The sequence below is a fragment of the Antechinus flavipes genome, chromosome 3 (assembly GCF_016432865.1).
Source record: "Antechinus flavipes isolate AdamAnt ecotype Samford, QLD, Australia chromosome 3, AdamAnt_v2, whole genome shotgun sequence".
NCBI classification, from domain to species: domain Eukaryota; kingdom Metazoa; phylum Chordata; class Mammalia; order Dasyuromorphia; family Dasyuridae; genus Antechinus; species Antechinus flavipes.
This window is the reverse complement of record NC_067400.1, coordinates 78,984,021-79,006,699: the sequence shown is the minus strand read 5'-3', so window position 1 is coordinate 79,006,699 and position 22,679 is coordinate 78,984,021. Positions and strand designations below refer to the sequence as shown.

Genomic DNA, 22,679 nt, shown 5'->3' with positions numbered 1-22,679 from the left:
ATAGGGTTTTAAGAAGAGGCCCAAGCCTTCATGGGCAAATCCTGCCATGTATCTAATCTATGGTTGAGTGAGGTTAGCCACTTGCCTGGTAATTTCATTTGACAGAGTAGCTTTCTCTATGTGCTCCCCTTACCTCCTTCTTCCTTCTATCCTTTGAAGTTGAATGTGTATTTGAAAAGGAAGACGTTTAAGGAGGCACACTTTCTCCCCGACTATCTTCGTTTCCAGTTATTTCTCTTCCATTAAGAGATCGCCTCCAGGGCAACTACACCTTTAGTTTACCCACCTGGTGGGATAGGTACGGATCCTACCTTAAGGGATTCCCACCACTCCCTTTTCTCTTTCCTTAATTCTAAGGTCACAGCATGAGGCAAAATTAAATTACTTCCCACAGTCCTGGATGCTGCATAAATTATGTATGTTTATGTAATTTACTGTGAGTACTGGGAGCGAGCGGGCCCATGAAACATTATTATGCATTCATACACATACTCACATAGGCCCGGGCTGGAGGAAAAGACACACACACACACACACACACACACACACACACACACACACACACACAAACTTCTCTAACATTTCCCTTTCTGGGGGGCGGGGGAGAGGGAACAGAAGGGGTTGTGAAGTTGGAGATCAAGGGAGCATCTCACACCACAGATGTTCAGTACATCTGTTCCCCTAGTCCAGTGGTGTGTGTGTGAGAGAGTGTGTGTGTGTGCCCAAGAGCGCGTGCCTGCGTGTGTGTAAACGCTGGCACCCGACAGGGAACACTCTCGGGCTGCAGTCTGACTCCATAACCCTTCCATCCCTACTCTGGGCTGCGTCGAGTCTCTCCTATAAAAGTCCAGGGGCAAGGAATCAGGCGATGCTTCTGGTTACCTGCGCTGGGGACTCTCCATGTTCACAGGCAGGTGGCCAGCTTGGAATGAAGGAGACTGGGGGAGCTACTTCCTCCGAGTGGGGAAGCATCTCGAAGTTGAGTTTTTCTGGGGTTTTCCAGCTGCAAACTGGGCGGGCAACACGGGAAACTGAACCAAGGGGTGGCAGAGGGTGAGGCCGAGTGAGACCTGACTCATCCGCGTGTGCGCCTGGGGTCTGGAAAGGAGACTGGTGTAGATGCCGCCGCTGGGTAACCATTTCCGAGAAGAATGGAAATGGGGAGGGAGAGAAAAGGAAGAGGGATGAAAGCTGGCGTGAGATTGTTTAAAACTTAACCCCCTAGCAGCTCCTTACGAGAGACTTGGGCGTCTTGGTCAAAGAAAGTGCTCCCGAGGCGGCGAGGAGCGGTTTGATGTAACCGGTCTTCAGCTCTTCTCCAACTCGCCCCCTCCATCCCCTCTGCTTCGGCTCCGAGCCCCTCGCCAGAAGCGCAGAATCCAAAGCCCCTTCTGTTTGGCCTTCTCCCCGCCTCCCGGGCTCGGGAACGCTCGAACCGCATTCTCTTAGCCAAGCCTGAGTCCCACGCCGCGGACGCCTCCCGCACTGCACTACGCTATGCGCCAACTTAGCGCCGCGCTGCGCCCGCTGGAGTCGGGGAGCCGCCTATGCGGGAGCCCCGGGTCTTCGAGGGAAGGGAGGGAGGGAGGAGGCCAACCAGCCTGCTGTTCTGCGGAATGGGAAATAGGGGCTGTAGGGGCTGCAATTACGCAGGCGGCCGGAAAACAGGAGATGGGAACGAAAGGGACTAAGCTGCAGGAATGCGTAGAACTTGCAGCGAGGCTAGGTACTCAGTTCCAGAGCCCACTGCTGTTTAACAGGTGAAAAATACGCCGTTGGGAATAAACGTGGTCGAGAGGTTGTGCCCCCCCTCCAATCTTCCGGGCTGCCCACCCCTTCGTCTCTTTCTCTACCCCCACCCCCACCCCATGACGGAGCCTGCATCGATTTGTTTGGGCCGCACCGCAGAAACCTAGCCAAGCGATCCATAAACATTCTATTAGGCAAAAAATATTCCCAGCGAAAGCAAAACGCCAGCACAAACCCGGGAGAAATTAGCCCGGGGGAAATTGGCCGCAGCCAGCTCCAGTTCAGTCCTGCGTCCCACCCCCGCCTCCCAGGGACCCCGCGACACTCCGGGGGAGAAGCTCTCTGCATCTCCCGGCTGCGGCCCGGGGCCAGAAAGTTAAAGTCCTAGCCGCAGTTTTCCTCCAGAGAAGCAATTGCAGTTGCAAATGAGTTTCCTCCATTCCCCTCCCCTTCCCGTCCTCTGTCTCGCACGGGCTTTTCCGCGGGAGGAAGAAATTCACGGCTAATGCTTCATTTGAACTGATTGATTCCTTTTTAATGCCAACATGTTAATAGAGGCTAGGCGAGCTGGGATTAAGCGGCTGCCCCTACTAGCCCCTCGCCTAGGTCTGAGAGCTCTTCCACAGTCTTTCCCACCCGTACGGAGCGCCTGGCCCTGCGCAGCCCGAGGCAGTGTTGACTGTGCCCGGGGAATCCCGCTAGCTTCCGCGGGTCGTCAGTGGCCACCGGAGCGGAGACCAGTTTTTGTACTTCAGTATCGCAGACTCCTCCCGTTCCCAAGAACCCAGTTTCTCGTTGGTGAATCGCGGGGGGGAGACTTGGAAGTCTCAATTTACAATACTGGCAAATCCTCCCTGTAACCCGCGGCTCGCCCCACCCTCTCAGCCATCCAGCGCCCTCCGCTATGACCGAGAGGTTGGGCCCCCGAGCGCTGGCCAGCTCTGCACTGCTCTTGGCCACTGAAAGCTACCTCTGCTGGTTTCAGCCCTCATCTGTGGGTTAGTGGATTTAGTTAACCCGGCGTCATCCATCAGGCGTTAGCAACTTTTTCTGTCTCCCCCTATGGATCAGGCTAGAAACAATGATTCAGGGTTCCCCCCTCCCTCCCTCAAACCCCCAACCTCATGACCAATCTCAGTTGCCAGATTTTATCTATGAAGTTTTCAATCCTGCGTGTTTGGTTTAAGACACTATTTCGGGTGGAGGGTAGGAAGCCTGATGTGATATGAATTCAACAGCTTGTCTGGGCTATAAGATCAGAGCAGAGGGGTAAAAGCTATAGTTGGGATAGAAAGAGGCCTTGGTTTGAACAAAACTCCATAAAAAAGAACTAGTGAAATGCCGTGTTTCTGCGTATAAACTTATGTTTGGAAGGCTCTCCCATATGGTATGTCCTTCCAAAAACTGCAGTGGCCATGAGCAGTAATAATAATTCATGTAGCTCCTTTTAGCCTAAGGCAAGGTTGTAAGCTCCTAGAATCGGGAGTGTCAACTGGCAGGGACGCAGTCTTTTTCTGTGTTCTCTAGTTTCCAGCTACACACACATCCTGTGGATACCCAATAAACATTGACTGATAAGCAGCCACCTGGGATTGAAAAGATGCCGCCGCCCGTTGGTAACAGGACGCATTGCAAAACTGAAACCTGGCCGGCGGGGTTTAGTGGGGATGGGGGCGGGGGCGGGGAGGGGAGAAAACATTGGGGAGTGGGAGAGGTTTTTCAGTCCAAGGGCATCGGGGGGGTGGGGGGGAGTGCAGGCCCTCGCTTGTTACAAAATGTGCTGCATGGAATTGTTAATGTCCAGGCAGCACTAAGGGCTTTGATTTTTTTTTTCTAAGATCTTATCCACGGGGCCTTCAAACATTTAGCTACACAGCACTCAATTAAGCTACCTTGTAAGAATGAAAGGCAGCGCTACCCCTGCTGGGACCTGAACCTGTGCTATCCAGAGACGGGAAGCTACATGCTTACTATACACCAAATAACTCTTGTTTCTAGTTTTTCACTTTGAAAGGCACAACAGTATGATACCCCCACGTAGCCGAACCCTTCTGGAGCAGAAAGAATAGGCCCGCGTAGTGCCTAAAGGAGAAGGAGCACTGGATTTCCAGGCGAAAGACTCGAGTTTGAAGTCTGTCTTTCTGCTCCTTATTGTCTGTAACCTTGGTCAGACCAGTTAACCTTTGGGACCTCATTTTCCTCCCCTAAAATGAGGGGGTTGGACTAGAGGATCTCTAAGGTTCCTTCCAGCTCTAAATCTAAATCCGAACGAACCTTCTTCCAGGGAAATGTAAAAGGCCAGTAGCGAAAGACCAATTTACATGCAAAGAGCTACCAATTAAGATAAACCATTTGAAGAGGGGGTTAGTGAGTGAAGGGGGGAAAAAACCCTGGAACAGAATTCTGATGACTCCACCGCTGTTTTTCATCTTTTTCTAACAGCTCAGTACAAATAGAGTGTTTTTTTTTAACTGACACAAATGTGGGAAAATTATAACTTTTAAACTCAAGAATAATATTGACTAAAACAGGTTGTTAAAAAAAAAAAAAAAACTCCCCTACCTGACCCTAGACTCGTGTAGAAATTATTCCAGTAACATAGACAAAATCTTCCAATTTTTGAAAACGTGGAACAGAAAAAAATAACACTTTTAAAAGTTCTGTTAACCTTTACTTTTTGGCAAGAAGGTGTTTTCCAAGCGTGGTAAGGTTAGGTATCCATTGGCGACATCTTGAAAATGCTTGTGTTGGTTTGTTTTTCAAGCTTTATGAAAAGGTAAACATGATCTGGTCCAGGAAAATCCTTGCAGCTGCAGCGGTAGCAGCAGCTTATAGCTGGAGAGGCAATGGGTTTTGTTTGTTTGCTTATTTTTATCCGCAGAGTCATCTTTTGTTCAATGCTTCAAAAATCTGTTCCAGGTAGGGTGTTCATGTTTTGGAAGATCCACCAGGTCAGTTTTGAATCTCTTTGGTGACAAGTGTGTGGAAAGTGAGTCTTTGGAACCCTCTTAGACAGTTTTGAGAAGTTTGTCAGTCTTTCAAGTTCCAAGGCCTTGCTAGCTTGCTTACCTAACCGGATTCCGGGGGTTGGATTCCAGGACACCGTGGCCTTGTAGCACAGATAGCTGGGCAGGAGAAAGCATCCTTCTAAGGGTTTAGGAAGCTGTCAAGTTCAGATAAGGCTGGGATCCTATCCTATGGGACCTTGGTTGTATTAATAAGGAGAAATTAATTTTTAACCACTGGGAACATTGCCAAATTATGTGACCTTTGGCAGACCAGCTGTGCTATAAAAATAAATCCCACATATCTGAAAAATGTGCTCCTATCCAGTAGAACAATAAGAAATTGGGCATTTATTATACAGATAGCGGGGTTGAGAGAAAGGGGAGGAAAATGGGAGCTTGCCTAAAACCTCTGTTTGTTGTGACATGTGGTTGCTGACACAGACATATCTCCACTGGGTTTCCAAAACACAGGAAAGAGGGACAGGATTACAGGGAAAGCTTGCAGCATTGAGGGATGGGGAAGGTGTTAAATGCTTCCAGTCTACCACACCCCTAGGCTTTGGAGACTTTTCTTTTCACCCATACATGGGGATTATTGGCCTAAGAATAAAGCAAAGGGGATTTTCAAAAATGACAAAGTAATTGTCTTACCCAGTCCCAATCAATCAAGCCTGCTGTTTAATCTGGGGGCTAATTACCAAGAACCAGAGGTATCTGACTTCTTAGGGCATCTCAGGTTTTTTGATAACTCCCCAGTTTTTCTATTAACACCTTTACATTTTAAAAAGCAGCTTCAAAAGGATCCATTTCATAGGTACACAGAATGAACACACAGAACTCTTGAGATACATTTTGTACACCAAAGAGTAAAGATCTCCTAGCTTTTATCAGTTTCTAAGAGAAATATATATGCACTTTAACTTGGCCATTACTCCTCCATTGATCCAACGGTTCCTTTTATTTCAAGTTACACTTAGTAGACTTTCTTCAGGGAAATATACCTCTCTGACTACTTTCAGATTCTTCTAGAGAACCAACATGCTTACCATATACTCTCTTCTTTCTTACTTAATTTTTCTTGTATTGTCTTCCTTCTATTCTCTCCAGTTTCCTTTTCAATTTTCCCCCTTCCTTTCTCCCCGATCTTTCTATCTTTCCTCACTGAAAGTATTCTCAGCAGGCAACTCTATATTTAAAGGCACTTTCCAGAATGTATAATAACTTCAACTCTGGTATTAAGGCCTCTCCACTGCTTAACTCAAGAAAGTCGTCATAAAGACAAAATAGCTTTTACCCAGCAAGACTCTTAATAATCCCATCTCCCCCTGGGTCTTCATAAAAGAGTCATGATCTAATCCAGAAGGGGGAAAAAAGTGGTTAAAATGACAATAGGAAACATCTCCACTGTGGGATGAAGTTGCTAGAGCTGCTGGACAGCATAATGCTAAATGCTCCAAGTAAGGCCCTGGTAACAACCTGCTCTCTGCTTCAAAAGATCCTTCGATAACTAATGATCTTGCTTATTGGCAAGTCCTGAAGCTTCTACTTACTTGCCCTGTAAAAGAGGATAAAGGCGGCTGCAATTTACTGGATGGAATTGTAGCAATAATTGTTTTGATAAAGAAGAAAATAAAACAGATGTGCCTGAAAGGCATGGGGGGAGGGCAGAAGGGGATGAAATAGAAGGAGGGAGGAGAGGGGACAGAGCAAGAGAAAAATCAATTGCAAGCACACCCTTTTAGTGCTGTGTTTGGTCTATTAGTTTGCCTGTATATGGCATCCTAAAACTACTGACTACAGACACTTAAGGCTTTAAGGAGGGGTGGGGGGAGGACAAAACCCCCACAAGCAAATGTTGATTTAATAATTTCACTTAATCAATACAATTAAAGAATTTAAATAGCTTCTGACCTTTTGAAAGCTGGTTTTACTTAGTGCAGAAGCTTCCTGTTAACTCTGGTCAGAAATTCATATAGCTTATTAGAATTGGAAGGTTGGAAGGGACCTTGGAGTTATTTTAGCCAAGCCTCTCATTCTTATGGAGGTCTAGAGGGGTTAAGTGTTTTGCCCAAGGTCACAGTCCATAGCCAGTTAGTGGCAAAGGAAAGTCTCCTGATTCCTAGGCAGCCCCAGCTGCCTCTTGAATCATTTAGGATTGTAAATTTATGGCTGCAAGAAAGCTTAGAGATCATAGTCCAACTCTTTCATTTTTGAGAGAGCCGGGGCTTAGAGGTCAAATGACTTGCTCACGGTCATACAAGTAATATTTCATAGAACTCAATTTGAACCCAGATCCTCTGATTTTTCCTTCTCCATTCCCCCATCCCCTTGCACTTTGAGTGCAATGATTTACTTGCCTATACCAGTTAAAACGATCTCAGCCTTTGAAGTCCATTTTGTGACTCAACTTGGGTAATTTATTTACTATGCCACAAACCATGTAAAGATTTGCCTTTCATAACACCTGTGGGGTTGTGAAGTTGTTAGGGATAAGAGAGAAAAGCTGGGGGTGGGGGGAGAAAGTCAGTAAACCTTGCTCCCAGATTTCTTTGGCATCTGGGATCATTAGAAAAAAAATGAAAATGGGATAATTTGTCATAAAAATGTTTTCTGTTTCTTCATATTATTTAAGATTCTGAAAATTTTTTTAAAAATTAAAATGGTGCATTCCCCTTGATCTCAAAGTTATAAATGCAGCAATTTCTTTCTCCCCTCCCCCAAGGTCTGCTGAAATAGTCAGGGTTTGTAATCCCAGATCTACACCATGGGCACCAGAATTACATTTGCAGTAAGGACCGGGGGGAAAGTGGACATAAATATAAACTAATGATATTATATCGGCTGCCCTATTGGAATTGCATTTGTTTATGATATAAGATGACAAATAACAAGGTTACCCCAGGTGGTATTATGTGAGGTCAGAAAAGGAAATCTCATCAAAGATACATTTCAAAAATTAAATGATGATTTTTTTTCTTTTTAGCGTTTTGATGGGGGGAGAAAGAGGCTTTTAATAGCCTTATTTCAAGATGCCATTTTCAAATCTTTTTTTAGGAGCGTTTATTAGAAAAATTTGAGAAGAGAGAATTTGCTTTGTTCTCACCCCATCTCTCCACACTCACAGGCATGTGCCAGCTAGTTTTCTCCTTTCTTCCCTTTCTCCCCCTAAAATTCTTTTATTCAGATTTTGAACTTTATCTCTGCAAAAGTTCACAAGGATTTCCATTTGCTGCCTTTTCAGGAGTTCATCATTCACTGCCACCCTGAACTATAAATTGAATAGATTGCATCCCTTCCCAGTTGCCTTAGGAAGTGGTCAAACGGCTGCATTCCTGGGCTGATGGATTGGCTCATTTCTTTCTAGCTTAAGCCAAGACACAGATTTTATGAGACGGTCTTGTGACAGGCTGAAGTCACTTTGAATAAAACCAAATCCCGCTTCAGATCCCAGAAATGACTCCTAAAATCAGCTTATCCAGAGTTATTGGGTAAAATTTGGTTAAACCCTGAGCAAAGGACTTAGATGAGCTGGGTTGGGATTTGAAGAAGCTTTCTGGGTTTTCTTTAGTATATTTCTGTGTGTGACATGTTCCACGCAGAAATATGTATCTATAAGACATATAAATATGCAACAGCGTGCAGGGTTGGAGTGAAAAAAGATAACTTGAGCTCCTCATAATCTAAGACAGAGCTCTTCTCTGTTCATCATAAAAGTCTAGGAAATTTTTATCACAGAAGCACAAGTCAAACAAGTGTGACACTTTGAATAAATGTGTTCTGCATCATGGAGGCTTTAGTGACTTTTAAAACTATCTGTTTTATTGACTCGGGTTTATTTCCTCACCAAGTAAAAAATATTTGAGCTACAAGTCACCTCGGAACTGCTCTATTCAATCCATCTCATTTTGCAGATGTCAGGTGATTAGCCTGGGTCTAGTGGTACACTGTACCCACTCCAAGCCCCATTATCCCATATGGCTTGCCAGAGGGTTGGACCATGAATTTTAACCTGATTTATTTTTTTTTCTCTAATGAAAGAGTGAGGGGACCATTTTGCCTTTCTACTATATGCAGTGAAACGCTCATCAGTCTTCAGCTTCATTCTTCTTGTTTTGTTCCATAAAAGTTTGGATGCTCACAGATATAAGATGTACTTTCCTTTTTTTCCTCAAGTAGGTAACATATATGATTTTCAAGGAGTATGCAAAGGATGAATTTCTGAATCCTTTTTTCAATTGAGCAAAACCAGGAAATATTTGCTTCTCCACCCTATCCCTGATAAACTAAATAAATCTAGCAATAACTCCCCTAACTTGCATTAACAAGGCGGATTTTTGGAACGCAAGTGTAATCTTACATTTAAATGTTACCTTATTAGTTTCATTGAAACATTTCAGATATTTTTAGATGCTGACCAGTGAATGGATAGAGTCCTAGATTTAGAGACCTCAGTTCAAATCCTATCACTAATTATTTAGGCAAATTACTTCATCTTTGTGGACCTCAGTTTCCTCATCTGTAAAATGTGTAGACTGGAGAAGATGCCCTTTAAGGTCTGTTCAATTCAATAAGTATGGTTTCTGGGAAACATTCTCTGGTTCCATTTGCTTGTGGTTTTTGTACTTCAATTTTTTTTTTTTATTCTTCTGCCTTTCTCTGAGAAAAACCACTTTTAGGTCTGTGGTTTAAATGTGCCTCTTTTGCTTGCAGTGTATAGAACTCCAGGAGTTTCATGTATAGAATAACAGAGCCTTCTTTTTTTGTTTGTTAGTTTCTCAAAATGCCAAATAAAGAACAGATGAAATAACTAAACTTCTTTGGAAAGCAATAGTAGAACTATAACACCCTTCTCCTCGTAATGCCCTTCTCCTTATAACCTTCTTTAGGGTTTGGCTCCAAATAATAACTGGGTTTTTTTTTCCTCTATAATTCAACTTTACCAATTTATCTGACTTTCTTTTTTTGCTTCTGACACTTTCTGTGTAACTCTGGGCAAGTCCCCTCTAACTTAATCTTCCTAGGACTTTTTTTCTCATCCATAAAAATGAGGTTGAATCTGATGGCCTTTCAGGTCCCTTCTAATTCCAGATGATGATCCTGTGATCATTTATGAACCCTGGGGCCCCAATAGTTTACAGTTGCCTTAAGTTGTTAGTCAGAGGCCAGTAGTAATTACTATAATTCCCACTTTTATAGTACTTTCACATTCATCATCCCATTTGATCCTCTCAACAAGACTATGAGGTAGGTGGTATAAGTATTTTTAAATACACCCATTTTACAGATGAAGAAATGAGGTAAGAGAACGTATGGTCACTTTATAAATAACTGGCAAGCATTAAATCTGAGACTTGAAACCAGGTTTCAACATAATAGAACACTAGAGGGGGGGGAAGAAATCAGCTCATCTACCCCCAACATTTGTACACAACTCCCTCTGTTTCAAAGGAGAAAACTAAGGTCCAGAAAGATGAAATGTTCAAAGTCGAACAACTAATTAGTGACAGTTCTAGATCCAGAAACCACTGTTGTTTTAAAAACCATACTTTACTACGGGCAAGCCGTACTGCTTTTAAATAAACTTTGCTCTATTACTCAACACGCAAATAAAAACATGATAATGTCTCTTTAAATGGACCATTGAAGTCTTTTAGTCCAAAAATGTCTTTTACAGGTGAAGAGGCCCAGAAAAGCTAATTGATCCAGTGTTATAAGGGTTATGGGAAACAGACAAAGATGATTTGGTTTTTAATCATTCTCCATCACTCCAGCCTACTTCCGACCCTACCTAATATCCACGTCTTGACTTGAACAGGAAACCAATTAATGCCTTGATTTCACTCCTAAAGTAGCTTAATTATACTTCTTGTAAGCATGATGATATTAGCGTGGTATCATGGGATTGATTAGGTTCTTGAGAATTTACCTGGTCCAGCCCACCACCTTCAGATACAACTCCTTTAGTTAATCCAGGATTTTGTCATTCTTTTTTAGGGGAATGAATATGTCTTAGATGAAGAGTACTCATTAAATGGTTGTGGAACGAAGTCTGTTGTTTAACTGACAAAGACGGAGTAGTTCACATTGCAGCAACTCCATGACTTTGGAGTGGAGATAGTACTATGGAGAGTGGCTTTCCCAAGGGATTCTTTTGGATTGTAATTCTTTGCTTTGATATTTCTTGGGGCATTTTGAAAAGTGATGGAAGCTACAAAGGCTTGAGATGATGCAACTTTTGAAAAGTGATTGCTTTTAAGTGTCTGCTATGGCTTTATATATATTTTAGCAGCAAAATACCTGAAAATGGAAAGGATGGGAGATGTGGGACGGATTCTGAATGAGAGTATGTAAGTAAAAGGGATTGAGGGTGTTTTCTTTCCAGTCTTTATTTCTATATTTCAAGAGTTCATCTCTTTCCAAGAAAAATATAGGCTGAAACTCCAATATTTATCTTTATGAGATGTATGTCTGTGCAAACGATGTGTGATATTTTATGTGAGAGTGTGAATGTGTGTACAAGAGGGAAGTGTGAATTACTAATATGTATATGTAACTGATGACTGTTCAATATCTCTATTTGTGTGCATGTGTGTGTATGTGTGTGTGTCTCAGAGAGAGATATCCAAACAAAAATCTGCATTTATAAATGTTTGTATGTTGAGTAACCTCAGCCCATGGAACTAAAACAGATGTTTTTAAATTCTCAAATATTTTTATGAGTGTCTTTTATTCAGATAAAGTAAAGGCAGAAAAAGGCTGGTTGCTTCTCTTGTTTGGGTTAAGCAATGAGTTTCTGGGAAACAACAGAAAATGCTGTATTCCTGCCTCAGGATAAAAATAGTTCAGTTTTTGGTGGCCAAATCTGAAGCTGAGGAAATGATTGCTCCCCAGTGTGGATGAGAAATAAAAACTTCCTATGAGGAAGTTTCCTGTCATTATAGCTAACTTTTCTGTGTGCATGACCCATGGGAGAGAAGGATGTTCTTCTAGAGTGTTTGGGAGGAGGGAGGAAATCTAGAGGAATGGAGAGACCTTTGAACATTAGGTCTTTTCTAAAGGAGACCTTCTCTAAAGCTCCTGCCCCTCTCTAGAAATGATCTCCATCCCCACTCCGCCAAATCTCTCATGCTACACTGTTTGATCTCTCCAAGGAAATTTCTTTTCCATCCTATTATAAATATCTGTGCATATGTTTCATGCTCCCTCCCTTCTTCTCAACCCCCTCCTGCCCAACAATCTGGAAACTCCTTAAGGGAAAGAAACTGAGTTTTATTCCAATCTTTGTATTCCTGATGCACAACCTTGCATTTGGTAGCATAGCAGAACTTAAGTTGAAAGCTGGGAAGAAATTTAAGGATTATTGATTCTAATTCCTTTATTTTACAGATGAGGCTCAGGAGAAGTTAAATGGTTTGTTCTCAGTCACACAGATAGATTGTGTCTAAGTCAGGGTTTGAAACCAAATCTTCCCAGCGAGTCTAGCACTATACACCATTACCTCATGCTGCCTGGACACACCATGATGCTTACCTAATAAAAGAGATGTAAGAAAAAGATGGGGTGTTCCAGGAGAGTGGCAGACTTGGAGTCAGGGAGTCCTGAGTTCAAATCACACCTCAGATGGGTGACCTGGGTACCTGTTTGCCTCAGTTTTCTCATCTCTAAAATGGACTGGGAGAAGGAAATGGCAAACCACTCCAATATATCTGCCCTCCCAAAAAATTCCAAATGGAGTCACGAAGAGTCAGCTACAACTAAAAAAAAAAAAAAAAAAAGACTGAACAACAATAGAAAGATCTCTGGAATAGAGGAGAAGAGTTCATAGAATTATAAATATAGATGGGGTATGTTGGCAATGTTTAACCACCAACTCTCAAGGAAAAATATGCAAAACACTTTTAAGTTTGAATTATTAAAATGTTCTTTATTAGTTTCTTAAGTCTAGGCAACAAAACAATGAATCAAGCCCTGATTTAAAGCATGTAAATAAATACTAATAAGGAAAATGTACCATGTATGAGCTGGATGAAGAAGATGTAAGGGATGTCAGAGGTTATCTAGATTAATGTTTTACCAGAGGAGACAACCGAGACCCAGAAACATATTGTGACTTGCATTATGATCACACAGAAGTGACACAAAGTTAGCATATAAATCCATGGTTTCTAACTTGAGACTGGTCTTCTTTCCATTAATCTCTGTCTTTCTCGGGAGACCTGAGTTCAAATCCAGACTCTGACACCTATCAGCTGTGCAACTGTAGGGGAAATGTGAGCTCTCTGGGCTCCTCTGTGAACGAATGGGTAGGATACCTCGGTACTCCCACAGTTATGAGAAAGAACTTTACAATATACCTGATAAATATGACGAGGCATCTCTTAATTGGAGGGAAGCAAGTAGGTGGCCAGGACTGTGATTTGCAGTGAGTGAATGGCAAGACTATCGTTTCTGTGAAGGAGCTGGCACAGGGACCATAGACACGAGAAAATGATCTCTTCTCCCCCACTCATTGAGCAGCTGGTACTCAGAGTTCCCACACCTAAGCCTTTCCCAAAGGAACTGGCTCATTCCTCCTTCTGATTCCTTCCCATTCATTAGCTAGCAGCAGTGGGATACAGTCTGTCTTAGTATTCTGAATTATGCTGGGTGCCCTGCTTGAGAGTATGGTTTATGGCGCCTGGAATACCCCCAAGGAGTCGGTTGTAGAAGAATGGGCTCCTTTCAATCCATTGATCATTTATGGTCTCATCTGTGCCTCTCTTCAAGGGGTCATGCCTTTGTGTTCTTGGGCCGAGTCATTAGGTAGAGGATGGTGTGTCCCTGCTAGCTCAGAGGAAATGGCTCGCTTTTGTTTTCTTGCTCAGGAGGAAATGGCACCAGACTCCATTAGATTTCAAGATCTCACTGTGCTCCTCTCACTTTGGAACCCCTCAAGGTGAATCGGTTAAAAGCTTCCTCGCTTGGCTTTGGGTCCTAAGCACAGCAACAATGCCTTGTGCCCCATCTTTTATGCATTAAGCCCTGTCAGGCTGATAATCTAAAGCAGAGGTATGGAAGACAGTAATACCGACAGACATGGGGAATAGTAAACTGCACCTGTAGAGTTAAAAATGCATGACCCTCTCCCTGAAAGAGTGAACACACGAGAAAGATCCTGCCCTGTTGGGTGACTGCTGAGGCATAATACATAATTCACAGGACCATGCTGGTTCATGCAGATGGCAATATTAAAGCATGATTGATGCTAAGAGAAGCAAGAAAAAAAAATCTAAGAAAAATCTCCAAGAGAGCTTTTACTATTGCCATAGTTCTCATACTTTCCTGTCTTCTTCCTGTTCTACTGTAGATATTAAATGAAAATCCCATGTTTCCTGGGAAACCCCCAGGTGCCATGGGATTTCATTCCCAGTAATTATATTTCCCAAATGTCACCAACCCAACTGGGCTGAAGTAGTACAGAAGCCCTCTCCCATCATCCCCCTCTCCTTCCTTTGAAGATTCCCACTCCCCATTCCGTCATCCCCCATGAAGCTGTTCATCTCCATCAGTGTACAGCCAGGCAGGGGAGGGGAAAGAATGGTCAGCTGACTGAGCTTCGGCTGCCTTTCAAGTGGTTGGTTGAAACTAAATGTAGCAGTAGCACTCTCTTGTGGTGACCAGGCTGGGAGGGATAGGAGGAGGGGAAAAAGTGGGAAATCAAATAAGCCCAAAGCACCTTTCTGGAAATTCCGAACTTGAAAGGAATCTGTACTCTAATGTAAAGGGTTTTTTTTTTTCCTTTTGGTGGGTAATGAAATAATAAATCAAATTTGTGGTGTATTTGAGATTAAATGTTTGGGGATTTTTTCTACTTATTTAAAAAAAAAAAGGGAAGAAGAAGAAGCAGCTAAAATCACCCTCCAGGGAAGGGTCTGCTTAAACCCAGGGCTGGAAAGTGCTTCCTTGCCTAGCTGTAATTGTTACCAGGCTGTTTGTGGGACAGCTCTTCAAAACCGCGATGGTCAATTATGAACTGGAGCCTTTAATTCACACCGGTTGGGTGGGTTGGTGCCAAGCTGGAGAAAATGAAGGATTTATGAGTTAAAGAGTGAGGTGAAGCGCTTGGATGAGCAAAGGGAAAGGGGTTAGCAAAGCCAGATTCAGAAAAGGGGCGTGCTTAAGTTTGTGCTCCCCTCTTCTGTTATTGGAACTTGTCTCATGGGAATATTTACGGTCCTTTCCTGGCACGTTTTCATTTGGCGTGGGTGTGCATGCATAGCGGGTGTAGGAAGGAGAGAAGAGCTGTAATAATCTTGCCCACTGAATGAGTAAGTGGGTCAGCTCTGTGTACTGCCATAAAAGGTCTGCAAAATAGTTTTTAATCAGCCACTAGGAGAAAAGAGAGAGGGAAAGCAGGGGGAGGAATAAAAAACACCTACATGAAGCTCGATGTTTGCCTTCCTTTTCAGGACTACCTTGTGGAGGGCGTTTGAATTCCAAAGATGCTGGCTATATCACCTCCCCTGGCTATCCCCAGGACTACCCCTCCCACCAGAACTGTGAGTGGATCGTTTATGCTCCAGAACCCAACCAGAAGATTGTCCTCAACTTTAACCCCCACTTTGAAATTGAAAAACATGACTGCAAGTAAGTGCACACCACCCCACCCCACCCCCCTTACCACCACCATCACCACCTAAATCCCATGATGTAAGAGATCAATAAGTCACGAAACCTGATTCTCCATGGTGAGCCTTGGCTCCAGAGTGTATCTCCTTAAGCCATTATCTTTCAGGACCAGAAGGGTCCGGTTGATCCAATGACATGATGGTGTGTACCTTTTGGGGTACAGAGAGAATCCTCCAAAAATCAGATACCTATCTTAATGGGTCACAGACATTATTATGCTATCCACACATGAAGATTCCATTTAATTCATGTTCTTTTTTCTATTCGTGCTTTATGGATGGGGACTAGAAAGCATAAAGTTAGGTTGTTAGAAGTCATTAGTTTCTGTGAATGTTTTGGACATCCAGTATCAGTTCCAGGGTCTGTGGAACTAGTTATTGGAAAGTTCAGGATAAAACAGATTTATAGTTTTTTTTTTTTTTAAGAAACTCTGGCTTGCTGTGTTTCCACATTCAGACTGAAAAGATAATTTTCTATTTTAAAAATATATTATCAGATCATGGTTGGGATGTGAATGTTAAGTTTAAAAAAAATGTTCAGATAGATTCAATAAACACTTATTAAGCACCTACCATCTTGAAAGCTTGTTTAAGGCAGTTAGATACAAAGATAAGAAGAAAACAGCCTTTACCCTCAGAGAGCTGGGGTTAGAAGTTGGGTCTCCTGACTTTCCATCACATGAGGCATCTAGAGTTTCCAGTTCTCAGAAAAAAGGAACTACTTTTTTTAAAGGAAAAAAATTTATGTTAAATAAATTAATTAGCCAAGCCTTTTTTTGAGTCCCTACTCTGTGCCCAGCATTGAGGGCATGTTTTAAAAATTATTAAAAGAGAAGTTATAGATGGATAAATGCAAAGACGCCACATAGGTTATGCTATTGCTAGTGATTTCACTCAAATCCCATAATTTGATCGTGCTATATTCTCTGAATGGGTGAAATGGGTCACTCTTGAAGAAGAATATATTGTGTAACTCAGTGAATTATTGTCACTCTTTCCCTGTGGCTATTTTGTATCTGACATAATGTTTTCCCTAACAAGACTTACTCTTTGCTAAGGACTGGAGGGGTAGGATGAATTGCTGGCAGTCTCCTGTGATTTAATGTCAGGGGAACCAGTTTCTAGTTTTACCCTTTTGATTCTAAAGATGACTCAGGGTAATTCAGTTATTTCTTTGCTTCAGTGAAATTCACCTATGCAGGGATCTTTCCACATCAACTTAAAAGTTTCTTATTTGCGATCAGCTCTGCAGAATAGCCTGTCAGAGCCTCTCACCGAGGCAGCCAGTTGCCTTTGTTTCTTTGGCCAGGAGTTCATGAGATGAGCAGGGCATGACATAGGAGTTCAGAAAGATCTGATCTGGGGACTGATGGAGTTCAGAGAAATTTGAGTAAGCACCTCTGTCTCTACAGAGGGCTCAAATCTGTTCTGCTGATGGCAGCAGAGCTCTCAGTTAAATCTCTAGGAGGTCATCTAATGTTTATGCATCAGTGGTATAGGGGGAAATCACAAGTTCCTCATGGAAAAATCTGGGAGCTAATAACTTAGCACAAAGCAACTGGGCAGCGTGAAAGGTTATATAAGCATGTTCTCACACTGCTCCAGGAAGCTTTACCTACTCAGAAGGTGCATGGTCCACAAGGATTTCTGGATGATGTTGCTATGGGGACCCTTTTCAAGGCCCCAATTCTCCTTCTTTCCTCCCAGGTGCCCAGCGATGGGGACATGCACTGATTTTGCCACTTTGCTGAGAGAATGAGGGAGATACAGGATTGGTTTGTTCCTGTTGCTTGTTTGGCGGGAGCACACAGATTGTGACTCATCTTCCATTTATCAGGCTTTCTAGTTTTCTTCCTTTTTCTACTTCTCCCACCCTAACCCCCCTTCACTACCCCAACCCAGATCATGTTTGATGGAACCTAGAAGTACAGGGAGGTCAGAAGGAGGTCATACTTGGGTATATTATTTTCCTTGGGTACCCATTTGGGCAGGAAGGGATCAGATAGGGTCATTTCAAATTCCTGGCAACAGATATTTGATTACATCCTTCATTCCTTTCAAGTTCCATCTACACCCTTCCCCCCCAACTTCCCTTCTCTCCCTGTGTATTTTTGTATTCTCATCTTTACCATTTGGGGAGGCACATCTGTTTCTTTCAAACCTTCCCTTTTTTCAGTTTCTATTCTTTTGGCTGACCATTTGCATTCAGAAGAAACTGGCTCTACCCCCACTCTTTTTTTTTTTTACTTCATTATGAAAGAAATAATTTATTGTAATTGAAGTCTGGGAAGGTGTTTCCCTTTCTCTCTCTGATTCTGTGTCTCTGTCTTTCAATCTGTGTGTCTCTGTCTATATTTGTGTGTCTCTCTCTCTTCTCCTTTTCTTCTCCCCTCCCCTTCTTCCTCTCTCTGCCTTTGTTCCCCTCCCTCTCTCCTTCTTTCTCCCTCCCGTCTTTGTTTATCTTTTTTCTCTCCTCCCTTTTGTGTCTCTATCTCCTTTTCTTTCCTCCTTTTCTCCCTCCTTCCTTTTCTCTATCCTCCTCCCTCCCTCTTCTCTTTCCTTTTCCTTGTTCTCTCCTCTAGTTCTCTCTCTTTCCCTTCCCTTTCTCTTTCTTCTTTCTGTTTTTCTCTTTCCCTTTCACTTTTTTTTCCTGTGACTCCTTTTCTTTCTCTCTCTCCTGCCTCTATCTCCTTCTATCCCCACCTTTTCCCTCTCTCCCCACCTCCTTCTTTCCCTCTAGTCTTCATCTCTGTTCCAAGGAAGCTTAGAAGGCACTTCAAATCAAAGGAAATCAGCTTCTTCTGTTTTTCCCTTTTGTGTGCATGTTACAGACTGAGTCTGGTTCTTAGTGCTTGTAGGATTGATGCTTCCAAAAATAAAACTTGGAACCCATGCTGTTGCCTGAACTGTCCTTCAGATGATAGGACACAGCAACAACACCAAAGCAACGAGAGTGTATGCGTGAGATGGGGGGAGGAGGGAAGATAGGAACGAGTAAGAAGTTAATAGTTTTTTTTAAAAAAGCCTTTCTAGCTGAAGAGAAGGAGCTCAGATCATGTTTTCTCCACAATTTCCTTATGCTCCATCTATAGGACTGAATCCAGCAACTACTCTGTGAGCTGGGAACCATTCCCTGTTTGAAAGGATTATCCAAGGTTATTTTCAAAGCAGTGGCCAGTGAGCCATTGTCTTCCCTCACCCTGGGGACTTGCATCCTAAAAACAGAGGCAGAGAGCTCAGTAGTCTAGGGCCACTCTAGGGCCAGAAGGTACCTCTGAGACTATCTGACTCAGTCTCCTCTGCAGAACATTGGGGTGTCCCCAGGTCTGGAGTCAGGAAGAACCTGAATTCAAATCTACCCTCAGACACTTACTTAGCTGAGTGACTCCTGGGCAAGTTATTCAGCTTCTGTTTACCTCAGCTTTCTCATCTTTAAACTGGAGATAATAATAGTGCCTACTTCCCAGAGTCATTGTAAGGATAAAATGAACTAATAATTGAAAAAGTGCTTAACATAATGTCTGGAACAAGGTAATTGCTCAAAATTAAAATTTTTTAAATATATATTTTTATTCCTCCCATTACATGTTAAAATAATTTTTAACATTTTTTTAAATTTGAGTTTCAAATTCCATCCCTCCCTCCTCCCCTTTTTAATTTACAGATAAGGAAACTGAGGGATTTTAACTTGTCACTGGAATCAATGCTTTTAACGCTTCTTTTTTACTTTGAAAAGTAACTTGATGTGAGGTATATGTATATACATACACACACATATAATACAAGCACATACACATATAAGTTAGTAAGTGATAAGTGAGATTATATTGAACTCAGGTCTTCCTGACTTCAGAGCCAGTGCTCTTTCCTCTTCACCACAAGTTTTGTGACTTGAAAATGAATACCTAATTTGGTCTTATTGTGGAGTTAGCATCTTAGTCATCCTCTGAGTTTTACCACCACTTGTGGATTTTTGCTCTTCAAACAGAGATTTTATTCTTTGAACAGTCTAGCGGTTTAGAATATTGAATTCAGAAACCTCAGCTTTGTAACGTTCAGTGGCCACCACCACTGCTTGGCTTTCTGAGTTTCCCCTCCCCTTCTCTCTGACCTGTTCAGTAGCCTAGGATAGAAATCAGAAACCAGAGTGTCTAAGGAGGTGAGAGAAGGCAGAATAGACAGAATATCAGGCTGTACCCAAAACACCAGGCAAACAGGGAGAAGCTGACTTCATGCCCAGTGGTGCGGCCAGTGATAGTTTTGCTTCTTTGGCAGATAAAGGCTTTTCAGCTGAGTCATCCCCCAATTGGTTGAATATTATTTTTTTAGGAGAGGTTGGTGGGGGGAGAGAAACACATGGTAAGATGTGTAGGAAAAAAAGAAGAAGAAGAAATCCTCAACCTACAAATGACACAGAGTTAACTCATGAGTGATTACATCATATCCTACAGACAGTTTCACACTTTTAGTCATACCCTAGAGCTACTGGCCACCAAGGAACAAAGAACCAAATCTTTCAAGATTCTGGGTCTTCTTAAAGATAACACACTTGAGTAGAATGCCTTGAAACCCCTCTCCCCCTTTTTTTAACCTGAGGTAATTGGGGTTAAGTGACTTGCCCAGGGTCACACAACTAGGAAATATTAAATGTCTGAGGTCAGTTTTGAACTCAGGTCCTCCTGATTTCAGGGCTGGTGCTCTATCTATTAAACCAAGTAATTGTACTGAAAACCCATTTTTTAAAGAGGAGAAAGCACTAACAGGAATTCACATATACCATCCGATGACCAGCAGGATTTTAAGGGAGAATCTTTGGAGCCTAAAACTTAGGGGCAAATTGCATTTATAAAGATTTCAGACTATTTTAAGTACAGTTATGCCATATTTGGGAAACTGGATACTTTTGGTTCCTTCCCTTGAGCAACCTACAGTCTAATTGGTAAGACAAGATCCATGACATATAAAATAATATTAAGCTATGTAAGACAATATAGTTCCCTATAATATCATATGACGCATCAGATAGGCAGAAAGTCAACAACATGAGCAAATGCTTTGCTCTGGTACTCTACTGTTAGAGTAAGTAGAATTTTATTGGCAGCTTGCTGGCACAATCAATAGAATTTCAGGCTTGGAGTCAGAAATCTTCCTGCGTTCAAATCCTGTCTCAGATACTTACTAGCTATGTGACTCTGGGTAAGTCACTTAATCCTGTTTGCCTGCCTTTCTTCATCTGTAAAATGAGCTGGAGAAAGTAAGGGCAAACCACTTTAGTGTTCTCTGCCATGAAAACCCCATAGGAAGTCACAAAGAATAGTACACAACTGAAAAATGAATGGACAACAGCAACAACGCCTTATTTATGTAGCACTGATAGTGAAGGAACTATTTCCGTAAGTGAATTTTCCACATAATTGGAGGTTATGTCTTTAAGTGCCAAAACTTAAAAAAATTTAACCATATTTGGTGGAAATATTTCTGAAATCTGTTACATTCTTCTTTGTCTTATTAAGCAGAGGATACTAATCAGTATTAACTTATTCTTGATGATTCAAGGTTGTAATTATAAATATAATTCATGATATGCAACAGTAACAGAATGGCTTCAGGGCCTGTGGTGATACATTGGGTCTGTCTGGTTCAAGTGGAAATGACTACCAACTACTATGTTATTTGAATTTTTATCTTTGCTTCTCATGTCTCCTCCCTGTCAGGCCCTCAGTTATAATTTCTCTGGCAATCTCCTTGCAATTTGTAGCTTTTAATCTGTCTGTGGGTTTGGAAATCAGATCACTAAACCTGTTAGAATTATATGTAAAGTAAGAGTAAATTGTCTGTGATTTTGCCCCAGGGGTTCTCTCTTGAGCAAGTTGCATAAGCGTCTTTGGTCTTTCTAATAAAAAAACATAAACTTAGAGTTGAAATCCAATTCTCCTATTTTAAGGCAAAACTGAGGATCAGGCAGGGCAAATTATTTACCCAATGTGACACTAGTTCTCTAACTTCAAAGTCCATATTCTTTTTTTTGAACCATATTGCTTTCCTATTCTCTCAACTGGATAGAAGCTCTCCATTCATTCAACAACCATTTAAGAGGGGCAGTAGGTTGTAACTGGTTCCATAGTCCTGCTTTTGACACAAATGGCTCTGTGAACAGTGATTATGGGGGCAACTCTCTAAGATGACTAAAAAGAGGTCCTGATTTCCATTAGTACAGAGAATCCTTTCAACAGGAGCTTTGAAAACTCTGAAATCAAGGATCCAGATTCTCCTTCCCTCCAAAAAAAATCTCAACATTTATGTTGTATTTATCCAACAGCGTGATGCACCCAGAGGTGATACAGAGATCATGATGAAATGGTTTATAGTCTACTAGGCAGAAAGTAGGGAGTTAAAAATATACACAAATCTGTAGTACCACATGAGAAAATACATTTCATTTGCATTCAGTTTTTATTCTCAAATTAGGCTTTCTTATGCAATCATATGGCATCTAATATAGGAAGAAGAAATCACTTTTGATGAGAAGGCAGAACCTGAAGTGGGTCTTAAAGGATGGAAGGGGAGTATTTTAGGCATAAGGAATGATACAAGGCAGAGTGATGGAACAGAAAAGAAATAGCTGTTTGTGAACATATGTATTTTCTACTACTAGGTAGTAAGTTCCTTTAGGTTAGAACTAAGTCATTCTTTTTTATTTCCCTCAGTCTCCAAGAATAGGGCTTTACGCATTCATTGCTATCATGTCCAGAGTACAAATTTGTAATCTTGAATTAACTGTATATAACTGACTCACCTTAGGTATCTGCTAAAATCTACTTCCTCTGCTCTTCTTAAGCAGTCCCATTTCTGTTTCTATTCCTGGCTGTTCTGTTGATCTCACTTTTCTTTTGGATTTTGTATAGTGTTCATATTCTTTTTGGAAGTAGGTAAGGGTGCGCTGGAGCCAATTGTACAGATTTGTAAGAGCTGGTTGTTAAATTTTCTGTATGAACACTTACACATTGTCAAATGCTACCAAAAACTATGGCTAGATTGATGATTTTGCTGATTATTTAGACTTAAGAAAATGATTGGGATAGATGTTTTCTGCATTCTCAAATGCAATCAAATGTAATCTCAATGTAAAAGTGTTTTCTGCATTCTCAGAGAGCTGGGTGTTAAACATATACCAACCCAACCCTAAAAGTGGGTGATGTACTTTAAAAAATTATGATGTTCACATGTGTCCATTCTTGACTATGCAGTTTGTGTA

The 22,679-nt window shown here is 41.9% G+C and overlaps 1 protein-coding gene across 3 annotated transcripts in view; it reads left to right on the top strand.

Moving 5' to 3' along the window:
- The window catches only part of NRP2 (neuropilin 2), a 146,769-nt gene that overhangs the window by 1,322 nt on the left and 122,768 nt on the right, over nucleotides 1-22,679 (top strand). For all 3 annotated transcript variants that reach the window (XM_051983716.1, XM_051983718.1, XM_051983717.1), the window contains exon 2: nucleotides 15,206-15,383. In XM_051983716.1, the coding sequence (XP_051839676.1) occupies nucleotides 15,206-15,383 (178 nt within the window). The remainder of the gene's footprint in view (nucleotides 1-15,205; nucleotides 15,384-22,679) is intronic.